We start from the raw sequence: 27,748 nt of genomic DNA, 5'->3' as shown, positions 1-27,748 counted from the left end.
GTTCTTCACTTGGCAAACAAAAAATAACCCCCCATACCTCTCTCCCTTTGTGAAAGAAAACAAATCAACAAGAGTATATGAGAGGGAGATATTTCTTTATCCTTCCTCTCACCTCTTACTGTGCCTCTTTTTCTTTTTTTCCTTTCTCTTCAGCCTGTTTTTCTACTGATATTTAGGTTTTTCCTCTCAATTCATCTTTGATATTTTCTTGACTTTCTTTTTACAATCCGCACTAGTTTGCTCAGGCAGCCATCACAAGCTACCACGGCCTGGGGGGCTTCCTCCTACCACCGAAAGATACTTCTCGCAGTTCTGGAGGCTCCAGGCTCCCAGCTCCAGGCTCAGGATGTCTGCAAGGTAGGTTTCATCCTGAGGCCTCTTTCTTGGCTTGCGGGCAGCCAGGGTCTCTCTGTGTGCTCACTTGGCCTCCTCCGTGCACCTATGCTGGGAGGAGAGAGAGAGAGTGAGCTCTCGGTGCCTCGGAAGGGTACTAACCCCATCACGAGAACCCCGCTCTTTCCGCCTCGTCGGACCCTACAAACGTTCAGTCTGTAGCACCCATGTACGTGTTTCTGTATTAGTAAGAGTCCGGTCAGCAAAACAGAAACCCTCCGAGCTATTTCCAGCATAGAAGAATTTAATATCCGGAATTAGTTACAACAGTGTGGGGAAGACTGGTGGAACAAAACGGAGAAGGAGAAGTTAGCTAGAGGCCAGGAAGCCATTGCCCGCGCTGGGCTGGGAGCCCCCAAGCCTCTATTCTCGGCTTCCACTGCGCGTGCAGAAATCAATTTCTGCTGCTGACCAGGAGCCCAGGAGCCCACACTCCCACCGATGCTACGGAAACTGCCCGGCACGGTTTCAACTTGAATCGAGTTGAATTTTTAGATTAATTTAGGGAAAATTTACCTTGTTCCTGGTAGGGACTCTTCCATCCATTATCGTGAGTTACGTCTTCGTTTACTCAGGTTATCTTTAATGTCTTTCAATGAAGTGCAATTCACAAATCATGCACATTTCTTGTTCTACTTATTTTGGGGTATATATATTTTTCACTAGCAGTGCTGAGTTTCTAATATATTTTCTACTGCTTATTGCTGGCATCAAGGGAGGTGATTGGTTTTTCTATGTTGTTGTTATATCCAACAATCTCGATTAAAAAAAATGTTTTTAAATCAGTAGGGATTAAAAAAAAGCTGTATTGGGAAAAAAATTGGGCTTTTCATCATAACAATTACAAATATTAGTCATACAGGAGGCCAAACATACTTTGTTCCTCCAGCATTTCTCAATATGCACAGCCTTCTGATTTTATACCTGAAAAATAGTGATGTTAGATATCTTTAATAGTTGGAAACAAGTCCTGGCACATCAGATCTGTCTCTAGTTGTAAATATTTCAAGGAGTACTTTACCGCAGCACTGGGAAGCTCAGAGAACAAGCCACACACAAGTAGGTGAACTTGAGGCAGGTGACCTTGTCACCAGATCTGTTCAACGGAGGTCTAGGCATCCACCTGACTTCAACAGGCAGTTATTGTGAGAGGTGGTAGAGGCTAGTGGGGGGAAGAACGCCCTCCCACTTAGGCAAATCAACTTCTCTTTATCTCAGCCTTCTCATGTAAAAATTCAGGATGAAAATAAGATGTCCCTCATGGGACTGTGAAGATGAGATACTATATCCACATTACTTATCCACCCTGATCCAGCTCTGATGCTGTTTCTCTTTGCTCCGTACCGTAGATGATTCCACCGCTCGGGCAGGGAGTGTGGCAGGTGTCCTGCCCTGTCTTGGTCTTGGCCAGTAGGCGTTGGAGGTCCATTCCGTCAATACTACAGCATGCTGTCACTGTCCTGGGTTGATTGTGCCCTCCAACACGTGTTGTTTCTCTCTTGAGGACTCTGCAATGCAGATTGTTCTGGCGACTGATTTTGGCTCACAATAGCTGTAGCGAATGCCTCCTATGAAGCCAAAAGAGCATGAACTTCAGGTTCGCTTCCCTCCCTCACACAGGCTCTTGTGAGAGACCTCCATAATGGGTTCATCTGGTCAGACGTTTTTGTAAAATTTTGTAAATTTTGCAAAAGTAAGATAAATTCACTGCAATCAGTTAAGACCACTGTCTCTTTCTGCTCTGTTTTCCTTCTGTCACGTTTCCCCTCTGTCAGATGATATCAAAGTGACCAGAGGCATTTTTTTCTCTAATGATTTTGTAAATTTTTTTCTTATAGAGGACTCTGAAAACTGTATAAACTTCAAAAAAAAAAAAAACACCCAAAAAACTGTATAAACTTTAGGCCCCACAAAAGCTGAGTCTGCCCCTCCTCCTATCACTGTGTTGTTAGGGAAGTTCATATTGAAAATATACTCTGAATGTATTCTGTGGCCTTTCTCTCATGCTTATCAAATACTTACTGAAAGCATGCTAAACACAAAGGGTTTATTCTATAAAATGACATATCCAAAGGGGGTACTTCATAAATTCCTGTAGGTGGTGAAGAGGAATATTTTCTTATTCAAGATTGTTTAAGCTGACCATGGACGCCAGAGTCCATGGTAACTTGCCCCAACAGAGATGAATTATCTGAATTTGCCAGAAGTCAGTAACAGCTGCTTGTTTTATCTCTAAAGTCCACATTGCACCAGTATTTACTGACAACTGCTAGTTCCCTAAGTAAATTCATCTTCCTCATCCATTCCCTACCTCTCCCTAGGCTTACCTACTCCATCAGGAGATTTTCATGGATGTTCCAGTAAGTGAATCTTGAAAGTCAAATTATTTTACAGAGAGAAAGGGTTCAGTTATAGATTCTGCCCTACCCCTGTGTCTCAAGTCAGGGCTGGCCAATGTATCAGAGAATCAAGTCACCCTGAGCTCAGTCCTTCCCTGTTTCCTTACCCCAACCTGTAGCCTACATGGCTGAATCCCTGGCCCCATGAGCCTTGCTTCCTTAATATCCGTCTAAAACATTCAAGTTCTGTTGGTTTGAGGCTCTTTATTTACTGGCGGACTAACACACCAGCAAGGCTAACACATCACAAGCCATTGACGCCCATGGAGAGCAGAGCAGGAGGGGCTGGGGGACCATGCTCCAATACACAGCACAAGGGAGGCCCTGTGGACCTCTAGAGCCTGCGATAAAAAGTCTCTGAAAAATTACTGGGGAGGAGTGTGATGCTGAGCTCACCTGCAATCTCGGTGTGTGGGGGGGGTCCCTTCAACTTTTTGGACCTCAGCCACTTGCCTATAAAATGATAAAACAAGACCCCACTGGTTGGCCCCTGATCTCCCTTTTACTCCCACCCTCAATAACACCTAATTCAGTTTTCCTCTCAGTTTTCCAAATGACCCCTCTTTCAGGCGATATGGTTATAGTTCTGTGGAGCAAAAAATAAAAGACCTATTAGCTGTTTATACACACAGCTTGTGTTCTTGGTTTCATTTCTAAATGTTTCCTCTTCTTGCTTTCAGAGGAAAGTAGAGTCCTACCCTGGGCAGGGATTAAGGAGCATTCTCAGGTATCCTCCATGGCTCCCATTGCTTTTTCAAATGATGTCTTCCATCTTGGTCAGCTGTCACACTCTGCTCTCACGCATACCTCCCCATGGAGACACATGCTGTTTCCTCAGCTCTCTTGAAACTTCCTGCCTCTGTGACTTTGCTCACCTTCTCCTCCCTCTTGATAATTCTCTCCCTCCTCTTTTTTGTCCATTCACATCCCACTGATTCTTTGAGACCTTCCTCATTTCCCATCCTTTCTCCTGGACTGGCCACGTGGGTCCACCATGCTTCCCTCTCTCTGAGCCCCCACATCACCTACAGTAACTGCTACATATTAAAGGACTGTCTTACTCTGCCTTGTTTCCATTCTTGAGGGGAGAAAACATCAGTTTAGAAATCCTTAAATCTCTTGTAGTCCCTGCAGCATGCTTTGGACAGAGCAAGTGCTCCATAAATGTTGGTTGATTTTATAGCAGGTGCTCGATAAAATATATATGCCACACTCACAAAGAATGTTACATATTTTAACTCAGCAGATGCTTACAACAACTTATATGAGAAATTAGCTCACTCTCAATTTTCAAAAGGGGAAATCAAAACTCAGAAGTTAGGTGACTTGCTCAGGTAAAACAGACAGGTCTCGATGCCAAAGTGTGCACTTTGGTTAAGACCTTGAGCCTTGGGGTCTGACACTCAGACTGGGCTTTGTTACTTAGGAGACCTTGGGCTCTTCCTTATTCTCTTGGAGCCTCAACTTACCCATCTATAGAATGGGGATAATAATAGTATCTCACTACCTCAGAGGGTGGTTGTGTTATATGTGTCCTATGTGCATGTAGCCCATGATTAATGCTAAATACATATTAGTTACAATATTATTATTATTTTGATTCATCAGACTGCTTCCCCATCAACAACTTCTTAATTTTCAAGTGTCTACCACATGGTGGACACTCAACAAATTTTTGAATCTCTGGACTAAAGAATCATTTGGTTTTTATCCTCGATTATCTCCTGAGTAATTTTTCCAGCTGCAATCAGGTCGTCTTCTTAGTGATCCACAACACTATTCTGCCCTCACCCTACCCCCACTCCTGCCCCAACCCGCTGACCCAGAAGAGACAAATGAGGAAACCAGTGTGGCTTCTGGCCAGAGCTTGCTGGAAATTGGACAGATTCACCTGTTATTTACCATGCCTACAAATCAGTTGGAGAAGTCCCAGACTGGTGGCAAGATGGAGAGGTTTGTAAACTAGAAAGAGAAGAGCTGCTGAGGGTGGACCAGCTCCCAGGGGTTCAGCAGAGCCACAGTTCCACGGAGCTTACAAAATGAAGTTAATCCCTCCTTTCTCCAGGGAACTAAGTTACAGAGACACGGGGGTATGGGCCAATGGAGAGGAAGATTAGAGGAAATGTCCTCAATAAACTCCCCAATGGGAAGCAGTTTTACTTTCCCTCTGTCTCTCAGGGCACCTGACCAAGCGCTCACTGGGAAAACAAGTGTTGATGCCAGAGCCTTCTGTGGGTTCCAAGACCGCTTTTTCAGAGACAGGTACTTGAATCCTTCTGTTTGCAGCTCAGGGGTCATTCTGTACGTACTCTGGGGGTTTGGGGCTGTCTTAATGGGATCAGGTGACTGTGATTCACAAGTCACTGGGCCAGGATGCACCCACCTTGCTGGCTCCCTTTTCTCCTCCCTGGCAGCTGGCTGTTCTCAGCCACAGATTGCTTTCCCTCTCAACTTAATTTATTAGAGCTATTTTGAGAAAGTTGCTGGGCAGGGGAGCCTGTGAAATAGGAAAGCCAGCAAAGGGATATGTGGGTGCCTTCTTCCTCCAGGGGACATGAGCGGGGCTATGCTCTTCCAGCTTGCCCCCACCCCTCCACTGGTCTCTCCCTTGCCCCAGACCCTTCCCTCTGTCCTGGCAATCCTGTTCCTTCTCAGCTAGCCAGCCCACTGGGGAGGAAGCAGATTAACTAACGGCTGAGGAAATGCATATACTGCTTGAGACATAGAAATAACACACATTAAACCTCATTGGAGGACTTTAAATTATCATGGAGCCAGAGACTGTCAGAGCTGGAAGAAACCACTGATAGGGTGCCTGGGTGGCTCAGTTGTTTAAGCGACTGCCTTCTGCTCAGGTCATGATCCAGGAGTCCCGGCATCGAGTCCTGCATCGGGCTCCCTGCTCAGCGGAGAGTCTGCTTCTCCCTCTGCTTCTCCCCCCTCTCATGCTCGCTCTCTATCATTATCTCTCTCAATAAATAAATAAAAATCTTTAAAAAAAAAAAAAGAAAGGAACCACTGACAGCTGAGCTCTGCCATGTTTGCCCTGCTCACAGCAGAACTGCCCAATGCCCTCCAGGAGAGAGGTGAATTTTGTGGGCAGGTGGCCATGATCTGCAGGAAAGGGCAACTGTGCCAAGAGGCACATTCATAGGCTGGCTTAGCCCAGTGAGCTCACCTGGTTCTAGAACATTGATAAAGATGACATTGGCCAACTGGAATAATTGCATTTTCTCTCTCTGGAGTTTCAGCCTGAGACCCACAGAGAGAGTTAGAGAGTGGGAACAGAAGTGGAAAGACAAGCAGGAAAGCAACAGTAGTTGGGGAAGCTGACAGCTGAGCAAGGCTCAGCAGGCTCCTGCTGCTCAGTGGTGAGGAGGAGGGAGGGTGTCGGGCCCTCATCAACCCTGTAGTTCCCAGGCTGGGTGCCAGTCTCAGGCTTCTGGATGTCCGCCTCCTGCATTTCCATACCGACTCTCAGAAGGAGCTGCATTTGGGAGATAGCCTCCGTGGGTCTTTCTTATTTCCAACCCAAAGGAGCTAATAAAGAATTCACATGGCCTGGCTTGCAGATGAGGGAGTTGAGGCTAGCAGGACATGGGGTGCCCCCCCCGCCCGCCATTACTGAATCAGTACCTGAGTCTGCACGAAGGAATCCAGGTTCAAGCACGGGGGTTAGGGGGCGGGGGGATGAGGGGTGTGGGGTGGGAAAGCAGTGACAGAGGCAGGGGAGAGGAGAGGAGAGTTGGTTCCCAGTTAGAGGGGCAGGAGAGGGGAACGCAGGGTTCAGTTGTTCAAACTTTTTGTCTCATCGTTATAACTAAAAACCAGTTTGTGAACAATAAGAGCTGAGTTCCAAATTTGCCCCACGGGTCATGTCCTCTCAGTGGCCGCTCCTAGGAGGTTTCTGGGAGAAGAGATGGCATCTCTTGTCCACCTTGCGGACTTCACCAAGCTTCCCAGGCTATGCCCACAGGAAACGTGGTTTAAGAAGGGGCAGAATGAGTAGAAATCCTCCCCCCCCGCCCCCGCCCCCCCGGCTCCGTGCAAACCCATTTACCTATAGTGTCATTTAAAGGCAACTTTAGGCTGGTTTTGTGTAATGTCTAAAACTCCATTGAGACCTTATTGTTCAATACCCCAACATTTAGCAGAAAGAGAGCTTACAGGGGCCTCTCTTTATCCCATGAGAAATGCTGATGGGAAAGACCTCATTTTGAGAAGCTGTGGCCCTAAGGAAAGAGTCCTCAGGGCCAGGCTGTGTACTGGATGGAAGAGCCCTTAAACAAGGTTTATAGCTCACACTATCTCTCCTCCCAGGCCCATGGATCCAGTACGGATCGCAGTTGTGGGGGCAGGAGTGGTGGGGCTCTCTACTGCCATGTGCGTTTCCAAACTGGTCCCGGGATGCTCCATTACGGTCATTTCAGACAAGTTCACTCCTGATACCACAAGCGATGTGGCAGCCGGCATGCTTATTCCTCATGTCTATGCAGGTAAGAGAGGGATTTTAGCTCCTCTGTCAGATATGACAGACGTTCTGTGGACAAGGAAAGCTGGATATGCATGTCCCTGTAATGCTGTTTTAACCTCTTCCTGGTTCATGTGTTAGGAAAGGCTCAGTTACACTGCAGGACAAACAACCTCCAAACCTTAGCTTAAAAGACAAAGGTTTGTTTCTGGCTCGAACCACAGGTCAATTGAGCAGCAGCAAGGGCTCTGCTCATCACCTGGGACCTAAATGGCTGGGTAGCTGCTGTCTTGGATGTCATCAGTACCTGTGCCTGGGGGGAGACAGCTCTGGGGGAGGGGGTCTCACCCTAGCAGTTAAAGGCTCTGGCCAGGAAGCAACTTTCATCACTTCTGATGACAGGTCATTGGCCAGCACTAGTCCCCTGCTCCCACCCCTCTGAAGGGGGCCAGGAAGTCCACTTCTCTAAGGCTCCCAGAAGGCAGCCAGCCAGAAGTATTTGGTGAAGAGCACTCATGACAACCACAACTGGTAATTCTAAGGCTTTCCACCAATACCAATCATGACCACCAGCTCAGAAATTACTTGTAATGAGACTAACTATCCTCACTTCTAAGCCAGTATACAAACAATCAGTCATATGTATTCGGGCTTAAAGATGCATTGATTTTTTTAAAAACATGTTTACACACCCTTTCCATTCTGTATTCTTCACATGAAATAGAAGGAGGAGGGAAACGGCAGTAAATAAAAACCAAAATCATTTTGCAGCCAATGAGGTTTATACTCACTGTCTCCACTTCCTCATTTCTACTCTTCCCCCCCTTTAATTTTAGCTTTTATTTTATTTTATTTTTTTAAATCAGTTACACGTGCACAGGAAATAAGCTCAGGAACCTGGTGTGTTTGCAGAATGCAAGTTCACACTTTCTGGACACCTTTCTTGTGACCAGAGTTCTTGTGTCCATTGTCCAGGAACCCCTTGGCTGACACCAGCCCTGGGTGAGTGGTCAGAAGGCTGCGTGATAGTCATGGAATCATCTGTGAAGGAGGCTCATCTAAGAGTCCATGCAGGCCATCGAGGCCTGAGCTCACCCTTCAGCTAGGTGGTTGGGGCCCCTAGATCAGAGAGTGCTTCTCTCTGGTGTTCCAGATAAGGACTTCTGTCTTCTCTTTGGGCTTCTTTCAGAACAACCCCAGTGATAACAGTGATATCTTCTGTGCTCATAAGTGTCAGTACCATATGGGGACCACACCTGTCCTACAGGGTTGCTGGGGGATTAAAAGGTAATACACATAGGGGCGCCTGGGTGGCTCAGATGGTTAAGCGTCTGCCTTCGGCTCAGGTTGTGATCCCAGGGTCCTGGGATCGAGTCCTGCATCGGGCTCCCTGCTCCTTGGGACCCTGCTTCTCCCTCTGCCTCTCTCTCTCTCTCTGTCTCTCATGAATAAATGAATAAAATCTTTAAAAAAAAAAAAAGGTAATACACATAAAGCGGTTAGAACAGTGCCTGGTAAGTGCTGTAGCAACCATCGCGATTCCTACCATTCCTCCAGCTACGGTTTTCTCTTAGCAGCACTTGAACATGAATTAGATCACCAGGCTGGCTTGTGCTATCCACTGCTGAACTGGAATTGTCCATTCTTTGGGGATGACTCCTACAGCATGCGAGTTGCGGCCACTATTTTGTTGTTAAGGTTTGAAGTGGGAACAGAGGGATGCGTTTCAATACAGCCCCAGACACTGGCTTAGCTCATTGGGGTGTAGTTCATGTGAGGTCTAATTTAGCTCTTTTTTGCAGCTTATTATTTCTTCCTTATTTCTAAGCCAGCGGCCCAGTCTGCAGTTTTGGAAGACAGTGGTGAGTTCACACAGGCATGTGCTTAACGATGACAGCACAGATCCACCATTAAAGAAATGTTTATTGGCAGTCTTGTTACAAGTTGTTATAAAACCCTGCTACTGAAATGCCCTCATTGGCCTGGGGACTCTGGGGAGCAGGCTGTCTCCAGAGGCCTTTTCATCTCTACCATGAACTCTAGGGACATCTCTCCAGGCAGAGCTTACCCAGCATCTTCTCTGCCTCAATTCCTTCGCCTCCTCTGTGGCTCCCCGCCCATAGCACCCCTCAGGATTATTGTTCCCCAGTCCCTAGATTCTCCCTCATGACCTTTCCCTACAGATCAGATGGCCAAATTCTTCACCCCATTTGGATTTGTTGGCACCTCCTGATTATGCTCGCTCTCTGTGCCTGCACTAAACACTACTATTTTGGGGCTTCAGCCATGACCCTTATTTCCTCTCTGATAGGATCTGGGTCCAACCTCTTGTGTTCTGGCAGGGATGCCCGGCTGACAGGGAGCACTGATCCACAGGACTCTGCCAGAGACGTGGTGCCTAGTGTGGTCCCTACGTGCTCTAGTGACCCGGGGAATGCTACCCTAAGCTATTGCATGAGTCCATGGAGTGGAGGGGGCTGGTGGCAATGGCAGCCTTGCATGGGGCTGCAGCAAGTCCTTCCTGAGGAGCTCAGCTCCATAATGCCAACCTTGTCTCGTCTCCGTGTATCAGAGGGTAAGGAACCTGGGCTTCCTATTGATGTATAGTCTGTTCTAGGTCTGGTTGCCCTGGGCCCCACAGATCTTCCCTTGTTACCCACCCTGTTTTCAGGCCCCAGGAAAGAGGTTCTAGGTTCTTTCTTCTATCGTCTCAACTGTGGGGCCAACTGGATATACCTCCCTCGGCCTGAACAAACTTCTGCTCAGATTGGCTATGGACCTGTCAAGGTCTGGAATATTATCTAGTGCTAAAGACCACCTTCCAGATGGTTCATATATCAGATTTTGTCCTGATTGGCCAATTTACCCTCTGATGATTAATCTTTACATGAACAGAAGTCAACAGCATATGTCAACATTCAAAACTCTGGTTGCTGATGGATTCTCCACCGCAACATAGTACCTTATCTAAATGTTCCTTCCTGCCACTTTATTTTCTCCCAGTTTCTAGGATGGGGCTTGTCTGAAGCATAGTTATCATCGCCACTTTTTTTCTGTTCTGCTTTGCTTTCCCCCGTGGTTACAGACACACCCATTCCCAAGCAGAAGCAGTGGTTTAGAGAGACCTTTGATCACCTATTTGCAATTGCCAGTTCTGCAGAAGCTGAAGATGCTGGTGTTCATCTGGTATCTGGGTAAGAGAGGAAATCTGAAGTTATTTTAGAATTTAGAATGATCTTAACGGACTTTAGAATTCAACATGGGAACTATTGTTGAGCATCTGCTGTGAGCAGAGTGCTGAGCTAGATGTGAGAGGATTTTGAAGATTTTAGGCTTTACTCCAAAGACCTCAAGAAAGACAAGTTATTAGTATATTAATTATATATATTAGTATATATAGTATCTGACTTCTAAAAAAAGATTTTATTTATTTATTTTGAGAGAGAGAGAAAGCGAGTGTGCAGGGAGAGGGACGGAGGCAGAGGGAGAGAGAGAATCCAAGTAGACTCCACGCTGAGCAGAGAGCTGAATGCCAGGCCCGATCCCAAGACCCTGAGATCATGACCTGAGCCAAAATCAAGAGTTGGTCGCCTAACCGACTGAGCCACCCAAGCATCCTTATAGTATTAGACTTTTAAACAGCCATTACAGTTTCTCATCACAAATACTATTTTGAGTTTCCTCAGGGATTATGCAGTGATTTACAAATATGGCTAAAAAAACTGATAGCAGGTAAACACCGAGCTTGGACTATGTGTGGATCATGTGGCTGATGGAAAGCCAACAGGTGTGATATTGGAGAATGAGATGTTCCAAAAAAGGAAACGTTGTAGGTAACTAAAGTTACCTTTTGAAGTGCCATTTAGGAACCATATTTTTTGTTATTAATATGATTATTATAAAAGTTAAACTTTTGTTTACATTTTTTTCTTAAGTGTATACATACAAGGATATACAGTAGTGTAACTATGCTTTAAAGTTATTGGGATTAGTACCACTTTGTATGATTATTACATCAGCTGGGTACACAGTATATTTTTTATGTTATTTTCAATTTTTAGGGATTACTCTTTTAAAAAATTTTTAAATTAACATATAATGTAGTATTTGTTTCAGGGGTACAGGTTTGTGATTCATCAGTCTTACATAATTCACAGCACTCACCATAGCACATACCCTTCCCAATGTCCATCACCCAGCCACCCCAACCCTCCCACCCCCTTCCACTCTAGCAACCCTCAGTTTGTTTCCTGAGATTAAGAGTCTCTTATGGTTTGTCTCCCTCTCTGGTTTCGTCTTGTTTCACTTTTCCCTCCCTTCCGCTATGATCCTCTGCCTTGTTTGTCCAGTTCCACATATCAGTGAGATCATGTGATACTTGTCTTTTCTGATTGACTTATTTCGCTTAGCATAATACCCTCTAGTTAGGAACCATATTTTTGAAATGGTTAGGACATTTCTATTTGATTCTTTTTTTTTTTTTAGAGAGAGAGCAAGAGTGTGGGAGCAGAGTGGGGGCTTGGGGAGGGGCAGAGAGAGAGGGAGAGAGAGAAAATCTTAAGCAACCTCCACACCCAGCGTGGAGCCGGATGCAGGACTTGATCTCATGACCCTGAGATCATGACCTGAGCTGAAACCAAGAGTTGGACACTTAACCGACTGAGCCACCCAGGTGCCCCTCTATTTGATTCTTAATATCTGATTTCAGGAGACATGCATAATTAAATGAAAGAGTTAAAAAAATCCTATTCGGCATTTCTAGTGCAGACTAACATTTAGAATATGACAATATCTTTCTATAGCTTCTTTAAAAGAGATCACTAATCATTCTGTCACTTTTATGTCTTTAATTTATGACATAACACATATGTCATCTGTGATATCCTATGTGATAACACAGTAATGCCCCACAGCTTTCTGAAGAACAGAGGGATGCTTGCTTTTTACTAAGTTCTCAAAACCACTGCATCTTTTGTACTGTTTAGAAAAACCTGTCCTCTCTCCTCCTTTGCTCAGGCTGTCCGCTGGCATTTTCTGCTAGTGAACACATCTGCATCAGGCAGATTTCTACCTTTTTCCTCTTCTTGCCCCGCTCACCATCACTAAAGGTGTTGACGTCACTAATTTCCCACAGTCAACACAAGTAACAACTTGCACTTCTTTTCTACCTTCTGAAGATGAATTGATACTCTAACTCCAAATCCAGCTGATGAGTCACATAGAAAAATTGTTCTCCTTGATTTATGGCCACAATTTGTTTTTGTCCAAAACCAATGTGATCATATCTAACTCACAAACTTTGTCTCTAAGTAATTTTTGAAAACAGTTGTGTCTAAAATTCAAATGTCCTTTCAAGACTAAGATTTTGCCACCATCGAGGATATTAAAAGGAATATACTTCAAGCTGGTCTAAAAGAGAGTAATTTATTTCTTTCACATGAGTGATTCTTGTCCCACTTGCTTCCACACACACACACACAAAAGAGAGATTTGAATCAGTCAAGTGAAGACAGGGGCAAAAATGTCCTTGAGCATCTTTGGCATAAATGTATAGCCTTATTCATCTGTTCATCTATGCATTTCTTCAAAACAATTTATTCAGCATTCACCAGTATCAGGTACTCGCTTAGGTATTAGAGATATAATAAGGAACCATTTAGTATACATTGCTTAGCATATAGTAAATGCTCAATAAATATATGTTCAGTTAATTTTTGAGAAAAAAAGACACAGTCCTGCCCTCATATAGCTTATGGTCCGTAGGGAATGTCCTAAATCTAACTAGTTGCAAATAAGACCTGAGTTATCAACGGAAGAGAGTACAGGGTATTATGGAAGTATATCATTGGAGAATAAACTTGCTCTGGGAAGTTTGAGAAGCTACCTGGAACAAAGTGATGTTTCAGCAGAGACCATCTGGATGAGTGTAGGTTAGTTTGGTGACATTGTAGAAGTGAAGGAGACAGAGACAGGGTCAGGGACACAAGGGGTGGCATTCCAGGTAGAGGGAACCGCCTAGGCGTAGACCTGAGTCTAGGGCGACTGTGGTGTGTTGGAGGGAATGAAAAACATCCAGGGTAATGGGAAGCCATTGAGATTTTACACACTGAAGTAACTGATCATGTTTACATGTCAAAAATATCCTGCCTGTGGTGTGGAGAACAGATGTGTGGAGAGAGAGAGATGGTGGTACAACCGATTAGGTGTTGATTGTGGGGACAGAGAGTAGATGGATTTGAGAAGTTGATGGGACTTGAGACTTGACAGTTGATGGCATGTGGGATGGGGAGAGAGAGAAAGTCGACATAGGTCTGGGTCTGGTTGTGGAGCTCAGGAGAGAAAAGAGGGCTCGAGGCATAGCCCCCTGAGTGTTTGGCCTGTAGACAATGATGAAGATAGAGAAGGGGCAATCTAGCCCAGGGAGAGTGTGCAGAATGAGACCGCAAGAAGGCCCAGTGTGGAACTCTGCAGCAAACAGCATTCATACCTTCCCCAGGGGCCCCTTTGAATGGATTCCTTAGAGATATATAAATTCTGGTGTGTGAACAACCACATCATGAGCAACTATGTACAGCACTCAAGTGAATTTCCTTGCTATTTTAGAGCAGCCATGATTTACAACACTTATTCCTATTGATGAAAACAGCCCAAGACTTGCAAATCCAAACACATGCTTAGCAGTTATTAGTAGTGCTATTACTGGCTTGTTATCAACCAGTATCATTCCAGCCTCATCCACCCTGGCCATGCTGCTGGCCTAACAGTCACTGAGCTCCTCCTGACAACTCAGCTTCTCTTACTGACAGCGTGAGGGGATGACCCACAACTTAACTCATAATTCACACTCTGCCTCCTCTACACCCACCATGGCTCACTCCAGTTTAGACATTTTGTTTGGAATTGAGGGCAACCTTTAAGCTTCTGATGGATGCTTACAACTTATGTAAAATGTTCTACAAGACACCAAAACCTTTCCTCAAAAATGCATAATCATAAGTCAATAAAAAAAGTCTGAGCGATAGCTTTTTAGAAAAAAAACCCGTTAAATCCAATTTTTAAAACACAACTTTTAAATGTCTTATTCCCCTCAATCATGAACATTTCAAACTTAGCTGCTGAATTATCTGAACCCAAGAGAATGGAAGAGTAGATCTTTTTCTTTTTATGTGTATGGGAATTGTGTTTTTATTTTTATTTATTTATTTTTAAAGATTTTTTTATTTATTTGGGAGAGAGCACAAGAGGGGGAGAGGGGTAGAGGGAGAAACAGACTCCCCACTGAGCAGGGAACCTGATGCGGGGCTCGATCCCAGGACTCTGGGACCATGACCTTAGCCAACTGAACCACCCAGGCGCCCCAGGAAGTGTGTTTTTAAAATGCTTTAGAGAATGTCATGTGGGGTTCACAGGTAATGTATTTCACAAAATTTCAGGAAATTTTTCCACTTATGTATTTGAGTTGGCAGATATTTCGAAGCGTTCCTACGGAAGAAGTGCCATTCTGGGCTGATGTGGTTCTGGGGTTTCGGAAGATGACCGAGGCTGAACTGAAGAAATTCCCCCAGCATGTGTTCGGTCATGCTTTCACAACTCTGAAATGTGAAAGCCCTACTTACCTCCCATGGTTGGAGAAGAGGTCAGTTGAAATGGCTCCTCGCTGCTTCCTTTATCTGTCATAGCCATAAATAACTTCATAGCTCCTCATAAAATAGGAATGGAAAATTCCCTGTGGTCCCTCAGAGCTCACCTGCAGTGTGTCTTGTTGCTCCCAATGGCCAGGGCTGTGTCAAACAATCTGAAGACAGTGTTTGTGTCACAAGCAGTAAGTGACACCACACCGATAGGAACACATCCATCTTCTTCTAGTGCATGATGCATGGTTCTTATTCATGCTGCATGATTTGGTCCCCCGCCCACCAGTAAGTAAAACCCACTCATTGACACAGTATCTTAGATTTCCTCATTTGTAAAATGGAGACATTTGGAGAGTATGCTTCCAGCTATCAAATTATATGATTTGCTCCAGTTCTTTAGACGGAGAATCTTAAGCTTATTATAAATATTTTTGAAATTTTTTTCATTAGTGATAGAGAAAATAGCTTCCTTATTTTCTTTGTTATAATTAAGACCTCTAAACCTGAGAGGTCATATCTTATCTAGATTAGGTAATTGCTTCCTCACCAAGTTCAGTCCGAAATACCTTGAACTTGCATTTTGGCCTGGTTTTCGGGACTTCCTGATTCCACCTAGTTAGGAAACACATCAAGAGCATCTTTATTTGAGACACATCAATAAATCTCTCTTTAGTCTAGAAATTGTAAGTGTATTGAGGGTTATGAAACATTGGCTTTTTCAATCCCCAAATCTTTATATTTGGTAGATAAAGAGGGACAAGGTGAATTATTGTGTAAACCTTGGAAAAGTGACAGGATAGGAGTGGCAACGATGATCCGGTCCCAGGTGTGGGCCATAGAATGACTGATTCCTACAATTCACTAATCCCACGATTCTGTGTTCAACATCTGTGTCTGAACCTGGCACTGTGTTAGAAGCTGGTCAAAAAAAAAAAAAAGGATAAAATATGATCACTTTTCTTAAGGAATTCAGAGTCTGACAGGGGTGATGGTGTGCATGTGTATGTGTGTGCACGTGTGTGTTTATACGTGTTAATTAACAATTACAGTAGCTCGCATAGTAGGGGTATACAGATTTTGAGGGTGGATTGGGAGCACAGACAAGGGAGCCTAAGTCTGTCGGGCTCATGTCAGGAGCATCACAATACATCTTTGTAGCTTTATAAGAGGTCTTCTCACTTTTACCTATTAGCTATTTATACGGGACATTTTCCTTTTGTAAGTTCCAGTTTTCGTTAGACCCACCCTTTCATGCCTTGTTCACTGGGCCTTAAACCATGTTTGCATGCTAAATTGGACCCTGTGGACATCAGCTGATAAATAAACATTTTGAGCCATCCTGTGATGAAGTTGCCCATCGGCCAACAGTCAAGTTTCAGCAGCATCATGATCTTTCCCTCTGTAGTACATTTTCCTTGTAGTACAAAAATGACTGGAAATAGGAAATTGGAAGTGTTAATGCTAGTGATTTGAGATGGAGGTACCACATACTTTATCTTAATTAAATTCAGATAAAGGGAAATTATTAGGCATGCCACAAGGGGCCGAGCTTTACTGTCATTATTATACTATGTACTATTTTGTTTGATTATGATAAAAAATGGAAGAACATGTATAAAATGTCGAGTCTAAAAAGTGAGTTGTCATTAGAGGGGTTTATAACTTGGGGGAAAGTTTCATTATTACCCCCACATCTATTGTTTGGCTCCTTTGTCTTGGACTTTTTTCTCCATGTTCAGGAAGGTCTATAGAAAACCTGGCTGGATCCCTGTGGTCTTCAGCAGATCAGGCAGAAGCAGGGAAGGGAGACTCCTGCAGAGTGTTTGTCCCCATCACAGAGACTGGCAAAGGCTGGCTTCTCTGTGTGGAAATGGCACGGGGTCAGGGGTGGTAATGGACACAGAGATAAGGGAAGTGGATGAATTCGTATAACCCTTTACCCAGATTCCTAATAGTTTCTTTGTCATTTTCACTCTCTCATATATAAAAATGCAGATATATATATATACATTTTTTCCCAGAGCCATTTAAGAGTATGTTGCAGACATGATGATGCCCCATGATTTCTGAATATTGCCATGTATATTTTCTAGGAACAAGGATATCCTTTTACATAAACAGAGTACTATGATAAAAATCTAGATATTTATATTGATACTGGAATCTATGGACCTCATTCATATCTTGCCCCCAAAAGGACTCAGTAAGGTCCTTTGAATAGAGACACTTGGTCCCCGATCCAATCGATGGTCACACATTACATTTAGTTATCATGCCTCTTCAGTCTGTAGTCTGTCTTTGTCTTTTATGACCTTTATAACTTTGAAGAGTACAGACCAATTGCTTTGTAGAAGGTCTCTCACGTGGGGTTTGTCAGAGATTTCCTCATGATCAAATTAAGGTTGTATGTTTTTGGTGGAACCCCACAGAAGGAATGTTGGCTCCTTAGCATGTCATATTAGGAGGCACGTCGTGTTGGTTTGTCCCCTTCCGGTGACATTAACTTGGATCACCTGGCCTGCCAGTTATCTCCAGTGTGAATTTACTACATTTTCCCTTTGTAATTACGAAATGCTTTGTGAAGGTACAGCTTGAAGTTGTGTAAATACCCTGCTCCTCATCAAACTTTCGCCTAATAGCTTTAGCTCTCATTCATGATTCTTGACTCTATCATTACTATAATATTTGCCAAGTGATAATTTCAGTTTTTTAGAGATTTTATTTATTTACTTGAGGGGGTAGGGACTAGAGGGGAGAGCAAGGGGGTGTGGAGAGGAAAGGGGAAAGAATCTCAAGCAGGCTCCCCCAATGCAGGGCTTGATCTCACAACACCTCACTTGAGCCGAAGCCCAAGAGTCAGAGGCTTAACGGACTGAGCCACCCAGGTGCCCTGCCAAGTGATAATTTCTAACTCCTTCCACATTTAGTTTGTTTTCTCCTATAAGGAAAAACTTTTTCCCCCTATATTTATTCAGTTATTTATTTATGTCAGTATGGACTCGGGGATTCCTATTTTATTCAATGAATTATAATCTATTAGTCTTATTATTTATTTTGATGTTCAAATTGCCTAAGATTTGGCCAGTGGGAGCCCCTTCAAGCTGCTCTTGTGTCTTTTTGACATTTCTGCATCTCTAGCACTTTCTTACTTTTGGGCACAACAGCATTCCACACACTCCAATTTTGAGAAGAAAAACATTTTCTTTTCATGAATATTTCCTTCTGTCTTTTCCTTAAAACAAACCTGATGCAATGCTACATTTTAAATTTATATATTCAATGCAGTATATTCAATGGTACTTTGTGCCAGCGGGAGCCACCTCCTGAGAGCAGTGCCACTGGCCTGATGACCGGGCAGCTAGGGTTCGTGCCTGGGAGCACGCTGCTTCCCGTCGGGTTTTAGGCGACAGAGTCAAGGAGGCTTGAGGGGCTGCTCTTGTCCCCCCTAGCGTCCTGGGGAGGTCTTCGTCAGTCCATATGTTGGATACACACATCCACCACGACAGTAGACTGGGGGGTGGGTGCCTCAGACAGACAGTACACACACACCCGTGTCCCACCAACCCCCCATTCTATCCTTTCAGCACTGTCTTGGGTCCCTAATACCTTCCTCTTCCTCCTGTGCACCCCCCTCCCCAAAGCGAGGCCTGCGCAGATAGCACAACAGGGCCTCTCTCCGTGGAGATCAGCTGTCCTCTCTTCCCTCAGGGCCTGACATCTGGCCAGAAAGCCAACGTGGGGGAGGAAGAGAGCCACGTGTCCCCTTTCCTCCCGAGGCAGGCTTTGTAGGGCAGGGACTCCTCCATGCCCAAGGCAAGCCTTTCAGGCAAGGATTTCAAGCCAAGTGAGAGGCAGGGTGGCATTGTGGTGAGGGGGTGGGACCCCTGGGCCTCACTCTGTGGGCTGCCACCTGCTCTTCTCCACCAGGGCAAACCCCGCTGGGAAGCCACACAATCACTTCTTGTTCCTTGCACTCAGGGTCTGTTGTGCGCCCTCCTACACCCCTTCTACACAATGGGAGCGTTCAGCCTACAGTGTTCTGACTCAAAAACGGGCTTTTCACTCAGCAAGCAGCACAAAAATGTCTCCAACGTAAGCTCCAGCCTTCTGAAATAATATAAACTTTCAGGAAAGACCAAAAAAAAAAAAAAATGTTTTTAACCAAAATTGAGATCTTCAGCTTTTTTCGAAGAACAGAAGGGATCATCTCCCTCTCAAAAAGAGAAACGATGCCCAATAATATCCAGAACAAACAAAAGAACAAAAACCCCTCAGAGGTTTAATCAGCCATGCAGATCATGTTTTATATCCTCAGCCAGTGGAGTCATATTCTGCTGCTTTTTACTTGCCCCGTCCAGGAAATGAATCACAGAGGCAGTAAGTCAACCGAGCCTGTCTCTTTGCCAGACATCGTACCTAAATAAATCATCCCGGCTGGATCAGGATCGTCCTGCCTGTGACAACATCCGGAAGGCTGGGTGCCTCATTTCTGTGCTGGGGGACCCTGTAACTTAGGTGCATTGCTTTCTTTCAGGAGGCCATGCTTTCTACTGTGGCCCGGGTAAGGCGGGCGCTGACCACACTGAACTGCTCTCTCGGTACTTCCTTCCCCCGGTATAACAAGGCCTCACAGTTACTTTCCCTGTCTCCCATCTCCTGTAGCTTCTGTTCTCCCACTTGGCCTGACTCACAGCAGTGCCTCTGGAAAAAAACTCATGTGGCTCCCCAGGAGTTGGACAGAAATATGGATTGTACATCAGGAACGTGACAGATGGGCCCTGCCTTATGAATGTCCAGCTTGCAAAGGGGTCTTCCTGTACAGCAGACCCCTGCTTCCCCAACACCAACACGCACCTTGCCCCTGGAGCCCAACTGTCCTTTTCCAGGCCTCTAGGTATTTCTGCCTCCTCCCAGCACCTGTCGCCTCTGACCAGAGGAGCTGTGGACAAATGATGGTCCCAGACGCAAGCCTAATGTGAGCACCCGTTTTCTGCCTGGCTTTGCAAGGCTAAAGTGGGAGGTTACCAGCCAGGCAGGTGCAGAATGATGGTGTTTGGTTTTTCTGATGGCGGCAACAAGGTTAGCGTGGAATAGATGGAGGCTGTGTGCGATGTGGTAGCCTTAGGGGTTTCCCCTGGGGCGTCAGTAACTGCCTAAAGGCAGCGCAACAGGTGACTTGTTCCCTGAAGCCCCATCCCCTAGTCTGACTCAGGGTGCTCGGCTGCTCCCCGCCAGGACCACCCTGCCCATAGAAACCCTGAGCTCGTCCACACAAGGGACCAGAGGCCACTGCACCCCTGAATGGAACATACAAGTTCATGGAGTGGTCAGAGCAGGGATGGATATTCTGAGAAGTGGGAAATAGAAAGCAGTTGATTTTATTAGAATATGCACTGCAACGAAATGAGTGAGGAATATGGCCATCAGATGAGATCATGTGGTCAGGTCAATATTAGACTATATATAAAACACAAGAAATCCCATGTATTCTTCACCCAGATTCCCCAAACCCTAAACTTACCATATTTGCTTTATCCTTTTCCCTCTAAATGTATGCCTTTTTTTCTGAACCATTTGAGAGAAAGCTGCAGATGTGATGCCGCTTTACCCCAAATACTGAATATGTATTTCTTAAACTCAAGGCCATTCTCTTATATAACCAAGGTCAACTAAGCAGAATGAGGGCATTAAATTAACATGGGTACATTTCTGAAATCTACAGACCTTATTCAGATTTTGCCAATTGTCCCAATAATATATATTACAGCAAAAGAAAATCCAAGATCATATATCATATGTTGCAAAAATATATATTTATCATATATACTTACATATATGTGTATATATGTGTGTGTGTATATATATGCTATATATATTCATTAGAAGCAAGTGACTAGGTTCAGCCAACATTCAAAGGGAGGGGAATTAGGCTTCAGCCTTAAAGGGTTCAAAGAATTTGTGGATATATCTTGAAAACATCACCATTGACCCTCTGAGTACAAATTGTTTACATTCCTACCATATGCAAAATATGCATATATATGTAAACATATATATGTATATTTAAAATCTAACTATTATAAGCTATTTTAGGTATAGCTACACTAAGTGTCACTATGAAGGAACAGTGGACTTTTTCTCTTTTCCTCTATTTTATTCCTTATTATATGATGTAGTCTTTTGTTTGTTTCAAGTTTTTTAATTAATTAATTAATTAATTTTAAGCTTTTATTTATTTATTTGTTAGAGAGAGAGAGAGAGCACAAGCAGGGGGAGCTACAGGCAGAGGGAGAAGCAGGCTCCCTGATCAGCAGGCTCCCTGATCTACAGGCCACCCAGGCGTCCCTCAAGTTTTTATTTAAATTTTAGTTAGTTAACATGTAGTATAATATTGGTTTCAGGAGTAGAATTTAGTGATTCATCACTTATGTGCAACACTCGGTGCTCATCACAACAAGTGCCTTCCTTAATACCCATCACCCATCTATCTCATCCCCCCTCCCACATCCCCTCCAGCAACCCTCAGTTTGTTCTCTAGAGTTAATAGTCTCTTATGGTTTGCCTCCCTCCCTTTTTCCCCCTTCTCCTGTGTTCATTGGTTTTGTTCCTTAAATTCCACATATGAGTGAAAGCATATGGTATTGTGTTTCTCTGATTGACTTATTTTGCTTAGCATAATACCCTCTAGTTCTATCCACGTCATTGCAAATGGCAAGATTTCATTCTTTTTTATGGCTGAGTAATAGTCCTTTGTGTGTGTGTGTGTGTGTGTATACACACATACCACATCTTCTTTATCCATTCATCAGTTGATGGACATTTGGGCTCTTTCCATAGTTTGGCTATTCTTGATAATGCTGCTATAAACTTCGGGGTGTATGTAGCCCTTCAAATTAGTATATTTGTATCCTTTGGATAAATACCTATCCAAAGGTATTGCTGGCTCGTAGGATAGTTCTATTTTTAACTTTTTGAGGAAACAGTGGACTTCTTTGAATCTGTGTGCATAGTACTATTTGCCAAGTGAGGTTTTAAATTAGGTTTCCTTTTAATCTCATTTTCAAATAGACTGGACACAGTTAATTTTTTGATCACTGTTATTAAGGTGTCATGCTTCAGGCTTGAAGCAAGGATTAATTTTTTTAATTGACTCTGTCTAATAACGCATACAAAAGACATCACAAAATGCTTCCCAAAGCCAGCCCTACCCCCCCCCCCCCAGGTTCTTGGCCACTGTCCTCTCCCAGCCTCCTTGCATCTCTCTACATCTCTAGCAATGGCTTCCTAACTCTTCACTCTTTCTCTCATCAGTGGCTCAAAAACTCAATGCTGTTTTCCTCATTCCAGTGCACTTGAAACTATAGCAGCAGTGGGGAGAATTGTCCTCTTTCCAGCTCTGACACCTGGGGTTCCACTGCTCAGGCCTGACTCTCACCAGTTCTCTTCAAATCAGTCCCCTCAGGCTCTGGTCCTCAGGCTCTGGCCCTCGCCCCCTAACAAGCAAGTTCTAGCCAGTGTGAGGAGTCAACTGGGGAACAGACACCATGTCATCCCCTCTTCTCTCTACCCTCCTTGGTGGGCACCAATTTTACAAAAGCAATCTGGTTTGCAGAGAAGTATCCTGGCCTTCATGCAGACAGTCATGTACCCTCTCACCCCAAAGTCATCTTGGATCCTTAGAAGAGAGTTTTTACTTTGTATTTGTATAATCCACAGACCTATTTGGATCATCTTCCCAGAATAAAGGTACAAGCTTTAAAATATTACCAAAGGAGTGTCAAAATGTCTGTATTTGGCCAGATGAAAGTGCTTTAACATTTTAAATGACAAAAATGATGTTTTCCCCCAGTTTCTACTCATTAGACTCCGCAAACAATTTTGGGTCTAAGTCTCAGCAGGTGAATTCCAGGCATACATGGCTTCCGGGGCAGTATCTTGGCTCTGCTGTACCCCTTGTTCTGTCCCTGCTGAGCTGCACCCCACATCCTGCCCTGACCTCCCACTCCCAGTTCCTCCCTCCTGAGCCCAGAGGCCCAGCTCTGCGGTCAAAGCAGCCTCATCCCTCGTACTAGAGCTCACAGGGCCCTGTCTTCCCCCCGTGTCCCCTTTCCCCCAGTGGGTCTCCACACTGAACCCCCACCTCCCTATTTCTTTCTTTTCTTTTTACTCTTTTTTTTAAAAAGATTTTATTTATTTATTTGGCAGAAAGAGAGAGAGAATGCACAAGTAGGGGGAGTGGCAGGCAGAGGGAGAGGGAGAAGCAGGCACCCCACTGGGCAGGGAGCCCAATGTGGGGCTTGATCCCAAGACCCTGGGATCGTGACCTGAGCCGAAGGCAGACGCCCAACGGACTGAGCCACCCAGGAGCCCCACTCACCTCCCTATTTCGTGCTGCACAGGATTCCTCTCTTACATGGCTTAGGCTGAGGCAGGTGATGGGAGGTGGGGTGCAGGGGTGCCTCTAGTCCCATGAGAAGAGAGAGGATGAGGGGACTCCCCTTTGCTTCTGGGATGTGGTTGTGTGTGTGTGTGTGTGTGTAAAGAAGTGCTTAGTGGAGTCCTATCCCTCTCAGGGCCATACGTGCTCAGTTTCCTTCTTGCTGAACCCCCCCGCCCCCCCCTTTATGCTTCAGGCTGACATGGTCCTGCAGAGGGCTGACATTTAGGCTTGGTGAAAATGGGCACCCTTGGGTTTTAGCGTGATGACCAGGAGACATTGGTCTGGTGCTATTAGTGAGCACAACTTCTTGAGTCCCCCGTCTCCGCATTTCCTCATGGGAGGTTGGGACAAGGCATCCCCCCTATCTAGAATGAGGTCTTGCTCAGGTGTAGGAAACCCTACGGGGAAAGTCTCCAAGCTTATACCCCCAACCATGTCATTCAAAACCCCCAGAATAAAATAACTACCTTGTATGATTGTAAAAGTGCTTGGTCACCCAACATACAGCTTCCAGGTATGGTTTCCTCCTACACCCTGGTGCCCCCTGATGCATTGCCCATGGGATAACAAGAGTGACTGGGCATCACCATGTGGTTGTATCGCAACAGTACAAGGATGATGGGTCCCTGGCACATTCAGTAAGTTCCCTCCTGGGGTCAAGGCCAGGGAGGCACTCAGCACCGAAAGCCTGCGGGGGCCTTCCAATCACTATGATAATTTCAGAAGTCTCCAGGTAGAGAGTGGACTTTCATTAGTAGCAACCAGAGGGGGACCCTTGAAATGGAAGAGAAGGACATTTACATTTGTTGAATTTATACATAATATTTATAAAAACCCTGTGGACTCAACATTCTTATTCTTAGGTGATAGTTGAGGAAACAAGTTCAGTTCGGTCAAGTCCCCAGGCTGGTAAAATTCCTTTATTTCTCTGAATTAGGAAAATAATTCTGAGTTTTAATTAGAATAGTTGGAACACAGAGCACAACGGTTAACTATCAACATGTGGAATCCACAATCTATTAAAAGTAAAACCAAGATAATGTTCAAATAATAATCAACGTAAAACATTTTTTGAAGTCCAAAGGTCATTCTATTAAACCACTGAATGTAAGTGATAGATGGGTGTGGGGAGCAGGCAAACTCCTTTTGGATTTTATAGTAGCATAGCAACTATACCTTTCCCCACACTGCTCCCCCCATTAAAAAAAAATACCGAGGAACTACAATGTGTTATGTGCTGTGTCAGACTTTTTCCAGATGCTGTCTCATTTCATTTTCACAAGGAGCCTATGAAGTCAGTACTGATATCTCCAAATTATGGATGGAGGATTAAAGTTCACAGAAATTAAATAACTCGACCAAGGTCTTCTGATTGGTAAAGGGGAAAGCCCTCCTAAACTCTTTTTCAAAAGTCTTTTCTTTACATTCACTATTTTAAGGAATATTAGCACACTGCAATATGTTGGTCAGCATCACCACAAAATTCATCGGTGAATGTATTAAAACTAATGCTGTTGAACTGTACACCTAAAAATGGTTAAGAGAGTGAATTTTATGTTCTGTGTATTTTACCACAATTAAAAAAAAAAAAGATTTACAGGACCTAGATAAGCCATTTCCTTTTTAAAAATTTTTTTTAATTTATTTATTTTTGAGAGAAAGCCCACGTGCACGAGAAAGAGCGAGGAAGGGGCAAAGGGAGAGGGAGAGAAGCAGACTCCCCGCCAAGCAGGGAACCCAACCATGCAGGGCTTGATCCCAGGACCCCGAGATCATGACCCCAGTGGAAACCAGGAGTCCCACACGCAACCTACTGAGCCACCCAGGTGCCCCAAGCCATTTCTTTTTGTTATGGATATACTTGGTCCAAAATGTCATTATCAACCACAACTGTCAGTCCATCAGCTGCAAATATTTTACATTTGTCTCATGCTAACATTCCTGTGGTAGACATAAAGTGGGGGGTGTGACCCCTGTTCCAAACATCTAGTTAGGGAGACCAGAATAAAGCAAAGAAACATGCAAGAGTTAACAATATGAGACAAAATGCCTAAGGCTGCAAATTTAGGTGCTAAATACATGGCATAAAAAGAAAGGCTAGGGGATTTAAAATACGGATTGATTTAGTATTCATTTAGCAGCTAGTATGATATAAGAACTTTATAAAACATGAAAAGGACGAGACATTTCTTTTGTTTTGGATTTTTGAAACAGGTTTTCATTTAGCTTCCAGTATAGGAATCCCCAGTATCCAAGGATGCGAGGCAGTCGGTGGCTAGAATTTGGCCTGCTTGGGCCCTGGATGCGGTGGCCTTGCCCGTCATTTCCCGTGAGGGCTTGAGCAGGAAGCTGCTGAGGTTCACCTAATGGTCTCTCTCGTTCTTCCCAGGTTAAAAGGAAGTGGGGTCCTGATACTTACCCGACGAATAGGAGACCTGTGGGAGCTTCATCCATCCTTCGACATCGTGGTCAACTGCTCAGGCCTTGGAAGCAGACAGCTTGCAGGAGACTCAAAGATTTTCCCCGTGCGGGGCCAAGTGCTCAGAGTTCAGGCTCCCTGGGTGAAGCATTTTATCCGAGAGGGGAGTGGGCTGACATATATTTATCCCGGCATATCCAACGTAATCCTGGGTGGAACAAGGCAAAAAGGAGACTGGAATCTGTCCCCAGATGCAGAAATTAGCAGAGATATTTTTTCCCGTTGTTGTGCTCTTGAGCCCTCCCTCCATGGAGCCTGCGACATCAGGGAGAAGGTGGGCTTAAGGCCCTTCAGGCCAGGCTTGCGGCTGCAGACAGAGCTCCTAGCCCAGGATGGTAGGCGGCTGCCTGTGGTCCACCACTACGGCCACGGGAGTGGGGGCATCTCTGTGCACTGGGGCACTGCTCTGGAGGCCGCCAGCCTGGTAGGCGAGTGTGTCCGAGCCCTCAGAACCCCCAGTTCCAAGTCAAAGCTGTAGGTGACATGAAGTGACAGCAAATGGCCCCGGAGACTATTGATCAAAATACAATCTAAGCACCAGAACTGATTCCAATAACTTTTCCATTGCATGAAAGTTTAATTAGATATATCTTTGTTTTCAAAATTAGAAATGATGCAATATGAATCCTTAGTAGCCTTAGAACTGGTACTAACCTAATCTCGTACCAATGTAGAACGAGGCTTAAGTCTACTAATGACATAGGGCATAAAACTCTATTTTTGTTAAAAATACTTGTTATAGAATAAGATTTCTCTTAGATCCGGTGTTCAAAGCTCTGTGCTTATTTACAAGGATGCTGGAAACTGTAGGGATTTTGACATCTTTTGGCTAATAAGTCCACTGCAAGAGATAATGTATGGAAAACACTTAACTCGCTGTCAGTTGCAGAGATGCCCATGATGTTTGTGGGTTGCATTCAAGCGAGCATTATAATCCCTCTAAATAAAAGACACGGTGATCATGCAACACAGGCTTATTACATTTAATAGAAGACAAAGCATGGTTCCTCCTAGTACTTGTGGTGACCGATTCCTCCCCTCAGCTGGTCATGATGGGTAGAAGACAGGGATGAAGTTACCTATGAACATGGCATCAACTCAATAGCTGTCTGGAGTCAGTCACCTAAGGGTGGTACTTTCCCTTACGACAAATGACTGAGCACTTGCTTGTTGTGTGGTTGACTTTGCCTAAGCATTTTTGAGGATTGAGTAGCAGGGGCAGCCAAAGAGCTAATTTGCTGATTAGGATGGAACAATCATTCTGAATGAAATATATCCAAAGAGTTTTCTGCAAGCTGTAAAAAACAAAAAACAAAAACTACCGGGAAGGAGGGGAAATGTGTCATGATAAAATAAGTTTGGGAATTGCTGAAATAAATTAGTCTAACCTGGTTTCTTGACTCAGGTCTGCTCAGAGTTAATCTGTTCATATATATTGTGAATGCTCACAATATATATGAAGGGTTTTGGCTTTAGTGAATGGTAAAGGAGGTGCTATTCACTAAGGTAAGGATGCTTTGGAGAAATATATGTAATTTTAATTTTAATTTTAATTTTGGCAGGAGATGGCTGGTGTTTAGTGATAGTAAGTTCTATTTTGGACATCCTGGGGTTGTGGGGGGGAGGTGAGGTTGGCAAAGAGAAGGTGGGAAAGAGAAAGCCCCCAGCATAGCGCCATTTTACTGTTTTGTTCACTGAGCTTTTGCATGTGATTTTTTTTTTAAAGAGAACATTCGGCTGGAAGAGGGAGTGAGGGAGAGAGGAGAGAGAGAGAAAACCAGTGTGCTAGATGATCTTAATTTTTCCTTGTAGTGTTAAAAATCCTCCAGTGTGCTTCTTCCCCATAGGTTCCCACCAGGGGGTGGTATTGTATCAAATTCAGATAAGTTGGGAACTCTGAGAAATGACTAGAAATAAAAAAAATGGATACCA

At 44.4% G+C, this 27,748-nt stretch overlaps 1 protein-coding gene across 5 annotated transcripts; it reads left to right on the top strand.

Annotated features, from left to right (window-relative positions):
- On the top strand, nucleotides 1-27,748 carry DDO (D-aspartate oxidase). 5 transcript variants are annotated; one of them, XM_034991808.1, is made up of 8 exons: nucleotides 1-357; nucleotides 4,971-5,054; nucleotides 7,113-7,288; nucleotides 9,066-9,125; nucleotides 9,575-9,650; nucleotides 10,347-10,457; nucleotides 14,723-14,899; nucleotides 25,727-27,748. In XM_034991808.1, exons 1-8 carry the CDS (start codon nucleotides 347-349, stop codon nucleotides 26,292-26,294), a joined length of 1,263 nt encoding a protein of 420 aa, XP_034847699.1. In that variant the 5' UTR covers nucleotides 1-346; the 3' UTR covers nucleotides 26,295-27,748. The 5 variants fall into 5 exon arrangements, with proteins under 5 accessions (XP_034847699.1, XP_034847700.1, XP_034847701.1 ...); XM_034991809.1 differs by lacking the exon at nucleotides 9,066-9,125 and having other exon boundaries at nucleotides 2-357; XM_034991810.1 differs by lacking the exon at nucleotides 9,575-9,650 and having other exon boundaries at nucleotides 5-357; nucleotides 10,349-10,457; nucleotides 25,727-27,747.

This window comes from Mirounga leonina, unplaced genomic scaffold (genome assembly GCF_011800145.1).
Source record: "Mirounga leonina isolate KUSES-001 unplaced genomic scaffold, KU_Mleo_1.0 Mir_53, whole genome shotgun sequence".
Classification (NCBI taxonomy): Eukaryota; Metazoa; Chordata; class Mammalia; order Carnivora; family Phocidae; genus Mirounga; species Mirounga leonina.
The sequence above is the reverse complement of the archived record's forward strand: the minus strand, read 5'-3'. Positions and strand labels throughout refer to the sequence as shown.